We start from the raw sequence: 11,629 nt of genomic DNA on the forward strand, positions 1-11,629 counted from the left end.
GAGTAGATAGCAACAAAATGCTTATATTTAATTTAAAAAAACAAAACAGAAAATAAAATAGTCAGATAAGGAATTGATAAAGATAAGTTGAACATTTGATAAAGATCATTTGCAATGAAATACAACTTCATGGATCAGATGATATTAGGAATGCTAAAGTTGGAAATGACAGTTTGGTTATGTTCGGTTATGTCAAGTTAGGTTGATCTGAAAAGGACGGAATCGTCATCCAGGTAGTAAGCCTGAGGGTTGCACCTTGAGCATGATTGAATAAAGAACAATGAGAAGAGCAAAGAGGAAAAATGCTTTTGCTTAAGATTTGCTTTGCATTGCGCATACTTAGCATTGCTTAGCAGCGCTAGAAGTCGGTAGTCGGTATTCAAGAAGTTCGATTACAGGATATCCACAAGTCGAATGACATTTTGGAATGTGTGCTTGTGTGTACAGAAGAGTCTGTTAACAACAATAAAATGCTTCGTTGTCATAGCTCAGAGTGTACGTCGTCAAGCAGATTGATGTGTCAGCAAGCAGGGGTAAGCGAGAGATGGGGTAAATGCCAGGAAGGCAGTTGAGACTAGAAAGGATATTCGAGTGCACTTGGATGCCTATGCGAGCACTCTTCGGCATCCACACACACACACACACACATACACATGCACACACATGCATATACAAATGTATCCAACTATATAAAGTTGTTTCCCTGCCATACCACAGCACCGCCAACGTCACCCGTTGAATCCACGCCCCTCGCTTTGATTTATGTGCAAGTTGAACTCGGTGCTGGGCTATGCTGTCGTATCCGTTGATGTCCTCACAGGCAGCTAGCAGCTAGGAGCTATCAGCTTTGCGCCGAATTCCGGTTTGGACTCAAACGCAATCTGCTCGAATTGTGCTGGTTGTTTGCTGATACCAAACACTCTCGATTTGTTTGCACTTAGTTCTGATTCGATTTTACGAGAACGATCGCTAAAGGACTTTTGAACTTGGACTTCAATTCGGACTTCGAGTGTATACATGTGACAAAAGTCAGTGAAGACCAGAGCCCAGGACTTGAACATTGATTTGAACTTAACCTAAAGCTTAAAGTCTTGTATCATTCTGAGCTCAGCCATTGAATTGAATTCTGTGTTGACTATAAATTGCAAACTTGGAATTGGGCTCTAAGTTTTGCTAAAAATTCGGACTTTACATCAAGTTTCTTGTACTCCGATCTTATTTACCGATTCGAATTAATGTTTCAGGACTGTAATTACATGTCAGACCCCAGTCAATTGTGATTCTAACCTGAAAAAAATTACTTGAACTTCAACTTAAAGTCGAACTAAGACTCTTGAAGATTTAAGTCTGATTTCAATTAAAATATCTTAGATACCGATACGGATTGTCAGACTTAAGCTCAAACTGCATCAAAATGTCAAAACTGAGGAGCGGTAAATTCCATTACGGATTTCAACAAAGCACTCGTGGATTTTGAATTACAGGAGCACTCACACGCTGATCAATGCCTTCACGATTAACTGTGATGCTGTCTGACTGACTGACTAACTGACCGACTTTCAGACTGAGTGACGTCCGAGCACTTTAGCTGTTGTCGACTTCTTGGCCCGTGCCGCATCTAAGCTCATTTGCATGTGTCACATCGGCTTTGGTGACATCACAAAACAACACATGACATCACATACGCACACAAGCAAGCACACACACACACACAAACACACACATATAAACACGCACAGCCGGCGTGGCAAGTGTCGTGTGGCATTTGGGGCCGCAGGTCGAGTGCGTGGCAGCAGACTGAAGCAATAAGAAGGAGGCGGCAACAGCGTGCCTGATGTGATGCCTTGGCATAGGCGATTTTTCAATTAGTTGGCCTGCTGCTGTTGCTGGTAGCTACAAATTTGCTGGGCTTCGGCCAAGGAGAAAGAGATATAGGGAGAGAGAGAGGGAGAGAGAGGGGTATGGGGAGGTTGAGAGGGAGAGAGTCGAAGCCTAGTTGGCAGCTGTTTTAGCTTTTAGCGCAAATCCTACATAATTAAAATACTTAAAGGCTTTAAGCGAAGACCAACAAAGTTTTTCACTTTTAAATTGTTGCAAGCGGCGGCAAGAGGCAGAAGCCTAAAGGCCGCACATGTGTAGAAATCCTTTATATGCTGCTGTGCGTGTGAGGGTGAGGATGTGCCGATGGTGTAAGGGAATACGCGCGTGTTTGCTCTGTGCTCTGCAACTCTCACACACTCTAAGCTTACTTAAGCATTTTTGCGTGCTGGCTGCCGGCTCGCCCCACCTTCCGCCGACCTTCCGACATCCTCAAGACCTTATTTACCAACGTCCTCGCACCATCTTGATGTCAGTTTCAATCGCTTTATACACTTGCAGCGGGTATCATTATTTTCTCGCAAACTTTGTACCGCCATATATTTCCACCGTGTTCGGTCGGTAATTCTATAAAGAATTTTGTATCAAATTTGGCATAAATTCAATTGGCTTGATCGAGTCACTATATAATTTAAGTTGACCAAAACAATAAGAAAAGCTTATACACTTTAGCTATCAATCGCAAATGGAGTACTTTTATGAAAACCCAATCTATTTTCGAAGACCAAACTCACAAATAACGAGCAATCGAGCATGAACTGATATACAACAGGCCGATTTCAGTTGAAAGTGGAGTGGAGCAAAGTCACCAATTATTATGTACATATATCAATTTGGCAGTTATAAATAATGAAAGGATATTCAATCTTTTGTACTACACAGCTAGCGGTTATTGTCTTCAGTTATGGTCTGGGTGAGGGTATGTCGCGTCTTTAAAATACTCATGATTGAACTTAATTGTGGGCGGGCTTGTAGCCCGCATATCTCTCGTACGCACCGTTGGCCACAGCTTGCTTGTGGCTGGTCGATTTGGCCATGTTAATTGACACAGGCAGCCCACATAGATTTTCATAATTTTTCGTTATGAGATAAATACCCACATACACACACACGCACACACACGCGCAATATAAGCACACATGTGTGTGAGGTCAGCCTAGTCGCATATTTAATTACTTTTGTTGTTGGCCTTTGGCCCGCTGTAGGCGCAGCTGCTATTGGGGTGCTGAAGCTCTTTTGACCTCGATTCAACGATTTTGCTTTGTCATTTGGCCGTTTAATTATGTGCATGGAAATTTATGTGCGACTCCTTGACTTTAAATGAAGTGTAAGGATCCAAGTGCCCTAGCCGAGGCCCAATGCGAAAGTCCAAAGTGCGCAACAAAAACTGAACCCAATTCGAATGCCAAAATCCAATCCTTTGCCGCCAGCTGTTTGGCACCGCCCCCAGCCCTTACTGTTATTTATGGGCGGCGCGCCTGATAATCCTGTGAGCCTGCCCAAAGGCTGGCAGCCTGATTAAATTTTGTATTAGCTCAATAAATTTGCAACGCCAAACGGCATAACAAAATAAAAAAAATAAAAAGAACTCCAGCAGAGGGGTTGGACAAAAAAAAAATGAAAAAGAAATAAATGCGCAGTGAAACGCAAATGGACAACGCTTAACCCAGGTTCCTGCCCCTCCCCCCTGCAATCGCTGCCCAGTGTCATATTTCAGGCACAGATTCTTGCCACTTGCCCCCTCCACCCTACCCCAGCTAGCTTAGTTGACTCGCTCTGTGTGGCCAGGCTAATTGATGGCGCTGGTAATTTGCCTGACTTGCCCAGCCATGATGAGCTAAGCAATGAGAACTGAGAACTGAGCGCTCAACGCTGAGACTCTCGACTTCAGCTACTTGTCTACCTTTTTTTTGTCACTTTCAACAATTGGCCAAACTGCAAAATTTTTTAGAAGTTTAACACTTGCTCGTAGTTCTTCTCCACCCCTTTATTTCCTTCCACGTTTTCGAAACACTGCCTTTTTGCCCTTACTCTTACTTGACCTTTTCAATTTCGCAGCGTTGCGATTTTCGCTTACGATTTCAATTGAGTTTCACTTTTTCCACAGATTTTATTTATAGCTATTCACATTCGAAGTGCCCACAATACCCTGTAATCTTTGTACAACTCCCAATGCGGCATTCTCAATCAAAATCTCTGCGATGTATACATTAATTAGTAGCTCAAAAATGAATCTAACAAAAAGTCATAAATGTTAAATTTAGCTTAATTACTTAAAGTAATGTGTTTAATAAGTACTAAGACTTTTTGTAGTTGTGATCTAATAAACAATGCTTGATAAACACATTTTGGCTGCAAGGCTGCGGAAATCCTCAAAAACAATCATTTGATTACAACTTTTGCAAGACCAACTGCTTATAGTTGTTGTATATATATTTCTAGTCGTTCAGCTGTTTGTAGAGCATCTTGTAGTCTGTTTAAACTAAGCCATACATCTACTAACTTTCTTTGTTGTCAAGTTGCGCAGGGTAACTGCTTTAGCGAGCACAAAATCTAAAACATATCTAAATTGTTGATTTTTTTGTTGGTTGTGTTGCGACTTTTGGCCAAATTTATCACCCCCATAAAAGAGCTGGCGAGCTGATGGACAGACAGTCACGAAAGTGTCGCCCGTGGGGGAGGGTATCAAGTTTTAATTTGGACTTGACTGGTTGGACAAGGGTGTGATGGGGATGCGCAACGGTGGGGATATAGGTGGGGAGGTGCAAATGGGGGACAGTTGAAGAGTCGTTGGCGTTAATTACGCGACTTTTGCTGCGGTCGACCATTTGCTGATTGCACGACGCAGTCCCACCACTTACCTCCACCCCCACACCCACACCCACCACCACCCCCACGTCAGCAGCGACGTCAGCAGCGGCACGCACGACTTGCGACCAGTCCAGTGTGACCAGGCATCGCGGCGCCTCCATGTACTGTTAGTCACGCCAATTTTATTGCATTGCTGACATGGACGTTGACTAGAAGGGTGGCGAGGGGGGGGGGGGGCGGTGTATGCGTAGGATGTGTAGGAGGTGGATTCGCCTATCAGTCCCAACAATGGCGAACAACAGTTTTCGCATTTCGAGCGGAACAATTAAGTTAACGATCTGCGGACATGCGGCGGCAAGTGACAGAAATCGTGTGCCAAAGAGCTCCAACCACGTGCGGGAGAAACGTGGCAACGTGTTTTAGCCAACGGCGCAATCCAAAAGTGCAGCAACTGTTAAAGCTTTAAGCCGAACTCTGGCTCTAGCTGTCTTCAATTAGCCGAACATCATTGGAAAACTGATTAAACAAATTGGCAAAGTATGTGTGTATGTACAGCAAGCGGGAAGGTCGCAAATGCAAAACTGTAAAACCAGCAGCTAAACAAAAGCCAACAATGCAAGAAAAATTATGTGCAGTGTGCCACTGACTAAATACTCTTATTGCTGCAACGGAAACTAAACTTTGGCCAAAATTGTTCGCAACTAAGAGCTCCATTGGGCTGATTATGTAACCAGATGTGGATAACATTTTGCAGCATGCGAAGTTTCCACAGACATAACTGTAACGATAATGCCTTGAGGGTACATGACTTATTGGGAATGTATTCTTCTATGAGTTACACATTTCAGTACAAAATTCGAATACTCTTCCGAAAAGGCATTAAATAACAGGCTGAGTGGGTGGATAACATTACAAGATGTGGACTTGAAAGTAAACAAAGTTTTAATTTCCTTCAATGATTTCTCTGCGCATTTGTTTCCAGGGGGGAACCCCTTTTACTAAATACAAAAAAAAAAGAGAACACAGAACCACTCAGTCAAGTATATATATATGTGTGTGTGTGTGTGTATTTGTGTGGCGCAATGCTTAGCATCATAATCAAGTTAGATAAATCTAAGTCCTTTGCGATAAGCGACTAAAGAATAGACCCGCCTTTCGTTTGCCTTTCGTTCGGATTTTGCCTCAGTCACAGCCTAGTATACAGCTCGTTTTGCCAGCAAAAAGTTTTGGCTGTGTGCGTGTGTGTATGTGCCTTTGTGTGTGGTTCTGAATGTGCCCAGGATTGGTTGGGTGAGGGGGTGCGGCGAGGCGTCGGCAGGGACAAGTTGGACCGACGAATTAGAGAGGGCCCCCTCAATACCGAAACGAGTGAATAGAATTTGTAATTTCCGTTCTCGTTTTGTATGCTAACCCATAGCAACAACAACAACAGATCGCCCCCTCTGCCGGCACGCCTCTGTTGGCAGTCGAGCCTGCCGCACTTTAAGTGCGCTACAAGCACAATAAAACTGTTTGGAGCTGCACTGCAGCAGGAGCGGCACGAGCAGCAGCAGATGCCTTTAAGGCATAAGCTGGACTGCAGTTCAATTGGTTAAAGAAGCCGTCGCGATGGAGCCAAAAGCCAAACAGTCAAACGGCCAGCCGGGTACCAAAACACATTTGGAATTTGGGTTTGTATTTGGCTAACGGTTCGGAATATGATGATGAATACTATTGAATATATTTTTTTTTGTGCTGCTGCTGGTTTTACTGAAGCAATAGCTGTTGCAGTTACTGTTGCTATTGCTGTCTGAATGCATTTAAAGATGAGAGAAAACCATTGAAACCATTTTCCATTTGCATTTCAAGTGAAACGTAAAAATTGATGACGCTGTGAATGACGATTGGAATGTGTCTGTGGGAATGGAGATTGGGCATGCACTTCCACTTGCCTGAAGGTGTGCTATATGTGCATGTGATTACAGACACAGAAATAGCGGGAGCGAGATATAAGGAGGGAGATAAAGATGGTATCAAAAATTCAAAGAGATGACATTAGAAATGCAATGAGAATCTAAGACATGCGGTGCCACCAATGAAACTAGCTGGGAAACAAGTCCTGAGTTTCGCACCTAGGTGCTTCACACTCCGCAACTTGATAGAAAATCCAACAAATTTTAGTTTATTCATTTCTGATGCAGAATAATGAAGGCTATTAGCCTGGTTAAATAAAGTCATGTCTTTTGTTTGGTGGCTTTGGCTTATATTAAGCCTCTTGAGATGAAGCTGGAACAGCTGAAACTTTATGCAATTCAACATATATATTCTAGAGTTAATTTAAATGCGAATTCTAATGTACATTACTTAAAGACTAAGGATGGCACTAAGATGTGTTCGAGCTACTTTCAAAATAAAAATGATGGGTTTGCTTAATAAGTCGTAAAATAAGACATCTATTTTTTATTTGACAATTTATTGTAATGAGTTGATAAATTGAGAACTTTGAAAAGTATCCAAAGAATGCCGTACAGTCTTCTAGTCTAAGATCTTACCCAAAATGAAATCAGTGCGGGCTCGAATGCAGTGCAGTTGAGTCTTTTGGGTTTCCGGTACGACCAGTGGGAAAAGGTGGGTCAGGGAACATGGGGTCATTGGGGGTCTTAGGCTGCTGCTTCACATACATACATACGAATTGACTTACTCATTAAGCGGGATTAGATTTAAGTACAAATTGGGGTTTTCGCTCTCATTCTTGGTTGCCGCGCTTGCTTGTCGACATTTGGCAGCTTAGTTGGGTCGCCGGCGTTTCCGGCGTCGACGCCAGGCGACGTGACTGTGTCCAAACAGCTGGGCCACGCGGGCGGCGATTAGGCGGGCATAGCGCCACTCCACACAGCTGGCGACGGCAATGAGGAGCATGGCATTTAAGCCCAGCGCCAGAGATGCAGCCGATGAGCCGAGATTACCCTTGGTTAGCTGATCGGCACAGCGTCCGATCGCATCGATGTCCAGTTCGCTCATCACACGACCGTTGACCTCCAACGGCGAGATGCAATAGTTCTTCTGCAGGAACTCGCTCAGATTGTGGGCACCCTCGGCGAGTGGGCCGTCGAGCAGGGTGTGTATGTGGCAGCCGCAGGGGAAGTGATTGTTTAGCAGCTGCAAATGATCAACGCCATCGACAATAATTGCATTCGGATCGGGCGTCTCCAGCACATGATTGCCATGGAACTTTAAGTGCTTGATGGCCGCCGTATTGGTAAAGTTAAGCTCCTCAATCGAGTCGATCTTGTTGTTCAATATCTGCAGCGTCTCCACCTGCGTGAGACCCGTAAAGGCATCCGCACAGATGACGCCCAAATCGGATTCCTGCAGCGTTAGCAGCAGCACATTGGACAGACCACGAAACGTGAAGGGCGATATCTCCTTGAGGTCCATATAGGCCAGCTTGAGCAGTCCGACCGCATCCATGCCATAGAATGCGTCCTGCTCAATGCTTCGTATGCCCGACGGCAATATCAAGTGACCCACATTCGTCAGGCTGGAAAAGGCCGAACTCTCGATCCGTATCAGCGGATTGTTGCTCAACAGTATTAGCTTGATGTTTGACGTGCCCGCAAATGCATTGCCCTCGATGCGCTGAATTTGATTGTGGCTCAGCAATATCGTCGATAGATTCTGAAGGCCGGCAAATGCAAACTGTGCCACCATTTGCAGGGGGGTATACTGTATGGAGAGCTCCCGGAGACGTGGCAGGCCACGAAACGCAAACTGTTTGATGCGCGTTATGTTATTGCCATCCAGCGAAAGTTTCTTCAGCGCGCGCAGACCCGTAAATGAGTCCGGTTTGATGATCGGAAAATGGTTTTTCGTCAGTGCGAGATTTTCCACCGTTGCGGGCAACTGGCGCAGCGGTATCTGCTCGAGTCCGCCCGTGTTACACAGCACCTGCAAGGGGCAGCCAGATACAGAGACAGAGAGAGAGAGAGAGAGAGATAGAGAGTGTGAGTGAGTGAGTGAAAAAGGCAGGGAGAAAAGTAAGAGATAGAGAGTGGAAAGTCTTAGTCAGATAGGGGGCAATTGCAGCGCGTGGCTCGAAAATTGAATTTGCGGCTTTATTGCTGCAAATAAAATTAAATCGAATTTTTTTTTTTTTTTGTTACTTCTTTGCTGCTTTTTTTGTTTTTGCTTTTGTTTTGTCGCCGCGTTCATTCGCTGCGCGTTTCATTGTTCTTTTTTTCGGGGGTTTTAATCAAGCTGCTGCCCCACACCTCCCAACCATTTGCGTTGCCTTCTTCTTGTCTCTGCTTTGTGCTTTAATTTTTTATAACTATTATGTGCTGATGTGTGCGTCAGTGGAGAGACCACCCCCCTTCCCCTGCCCAATTTCCCTACCCAAGCATCGCAACAATGTTGCTGTCCTTCGGCTCGGCCATCTGTCTATCTGCCGTCGCATCGCTTTGTGTCGCTTGTCGCTGTCACGTTGATGTCATCGTTGTCTATTCTGAAAATCCCACACCCCGTAATCCACGGGCACCCGGTTCAACACTGGCTCTTCTTTTAGGGTCTATCACTACATTCCCCTCTATCCGGGACTTAGTCTAGCCCCATATCTCCATCGTCTACGCTCTTAGTCCAAGTTGCGTAAACATTTGCACAATTTTCATACGGTTCACCTTTTAAATGAACGAATTAAAAGTTTCATTTCTTTCCGCTTTTTCTTTTGCTCCAACCTCTGAGACTTCTGAGACTGCTTCTTCCCTTCCAACTTCTTATTATTCTCTTGTTTAACAGTTGTTTATGTGCATGTTTTGCTGCTTTATGGCTCAACGTTTCGTTGCAATACGTTTCGCTGCGTTTCATTCTGAATTGTGCCGCTCCATTTTGTATTGTTATAACTTCTACCCATTAAATCTGAATCTCAAAAAAGCGTCTGTGACTTCTTTTTTTGTTTTCCGGAATTCGAAAGAAGAAATAATACAAATTATAAATGATTGTACAAATTTTAATAATCAGAAAATGTTCATTGAAAATATTTCAAAACTTGCAAAACAAAAAAAAATGTATTAGAGTTTTAAGCGACGACCATAGAGTTACTCATAGTAAGGCATTCTCAAACACTTTTACTTGGTTTTCGTTTTTTGTCTTGCCGGCTTTGTTTGATTTAATGAAATTTCATTTCGCAGCGAAAAACTCGGCGACACATTTTTCCGCTTTCCACGCATTTCAAGCACTGAACTTTAACTTAAATTGGCCAGAAACAAAAAAAAAAAAACAAAAAAAAACATGCTACACCTGGTTTTATTCAGTCTTAAATACCGCAAGGACTACTCGTCTTTGGGAGCGTTTGCAGCTTTTTGTAATGAGTTGGAATGCCGCATTTTTTCGTGATGCTCCATTTTGTTGTGTGTGGATATTTGTGTGCATTTTTCGGGTTGTTGTTTTGTCGAGTGCTGAGTAAATCATTTCATTGTTCATAATCTGGAATAATGAAATCACTTAAGTTCTCAATTTGGTAAAAATGACGATGCCAGCAGCGCTGTGCGCTCTCGGCCCCATTGGTAATAAGGATGCGCATTAAGCGAGGCGAGGCCTACTGTCATCCTCCCTCTCACTGTCCCCCGCTTCCCTTCTATTGTGTCTCCAGCTGGCCGCAAAATTCTCGTGGGAGACAATTGAATACGAAGCAAACACACACAAAAAGAAAAGACAGACGGAAATGTAACAAGTGGTATGCGAGCTTCGTGCTCCTCCCATGACGAGTGTCCCTCCGCCCTCCGCCCTCCGCCCTCCACCCTCTGCCATTCTTTTTTTTTCTTTTGCAGTCTACATTTTGAAACAAAGGGAAATGACCATTTTGCCCAGCATTTTGGATTTAATATTTTGTGCTCTGTTCATCACGGGGCTCCGATAGCAGCTGACCAGGCCAGGATCCCCCAGACGACCTGCTGCTTCTCAGTATTTCTTTCCTTTTTCGCCCCTGACGATGATGATGATGATGTTCTTGTTGCACAGAGCTAACAACTATAAAACTACAAGTGGAATGGCAACAAATACAACAAACAATACAACAGCAGCAAATCAGTTGTCTAGAGCAAGAGAAAATGAGAAAGAGGAAGATAAAGAGAGAGAGAGAGATATACAGAGAGAGAGAGAGAGAGAGAGAGAGAGAGAGAGAGAGAGAGATAGAGAGGGAGAGAGGGAGACATTGTTAAGCTTACTTGAGTCTGGGACAAGCAGATGCACTCGGCTGGGCATGATTTGGATGTTTCGGTTTGTTGCGAGTTCCACAGGCAGACAACAGTGAGCGCAATTATGGGCAGCAGCCAGGAATTGCACATTTCACGTTGTTGCTGACACGACAGTTTGGCGGCGTAATTGAGCTCGATTCTCTATCTCAGTTCTACACTCTCCACACAACACGCTCTACACGCTCCACACTCCACAGACTCTCCAGACTGCTGCTGCACACGCTGGCTGGCAGACGGTCAGACAGCAGAGACTGCCACACTGTGCGCTACTCCCCAGCTGCCAGTTGGCCTCTTGCCCTCGGCTCGTTGCGTTTTGCTGTTGCCGCTGCTGTTGCTCCTGATGCTGCTTGCTTCCTTACTTATTTATGTTTTTTATATTGCGTTATTTCATTTGAACTTTCTTTTTATATATTCTTAAGCTTAATCATATTTATTTATGCCTCTGCTGCTACTGCTGCTGTTGCTGATGAAAGGCGTAATGCTGCTCCAACTACTAATTTTGCCAGTGTTGCTGCTGCTGCTGCTGGGTGCGGCAAACTGCAAAGAGAAAGATAAGAGAAAGAGAGAGAGAGTGAGAGAGAGAGTGAGTGAGTGAGTGAGCGAAACAGAACATAAGATAAAAAAATGACTATTGAATAGGTCTCATTTTCAGTTGAGCCCATGTGCAGCTATGCGACAGTTCAAACTTATAGCTACACTTGTATATATAT

At 44.1% G+C, this 11,629-nt stretch overlaps 1 protein-coding gene across 1 annotated transcript; it reads right to left on the reverse strand.

The window, feature by feature from the left end:
- Positions 1–7,161: 7,161 nt before the first annotated feature.
- Positions 7,162–11,009, reverse strand: LOC6565091 (chondroadherin). The gene is made up of 2 exons (XM_001991353.2): positions 10,890–11,009; positions 7,162–8,616 (listed from the first exon to the last, which is right to left on the reverse strand). The coding sequence occupies exons 1-2, from the start codon at positions 11,007–11,009 to the stop codon at positions 7,456–7,458; spliced, it is 1,281 nt and encodes a 426-aa protein (XP_001991389.1). The 3' UTR covers positions 7,162–7,455.
- Positions 11,010–11,629: the final 620 nt, after the last annotated feature.

The sequence above is a fragment of the Drosophila grimshawi genome, unplaced genomic scaffold (genome assembly GCF_018153295.1).
Source record: "Drosophila grimshawi isolate 15287-2541.00 unplaced genomic scaffold, ASM1815329v1 contig_848, whole genome shotgun sequence".
NCBI lineage: Eukaryota > Metazoa > Arthropoda > Insecta > Diptera > Drosophilidae > Drosophila > Drosophila grimshawi.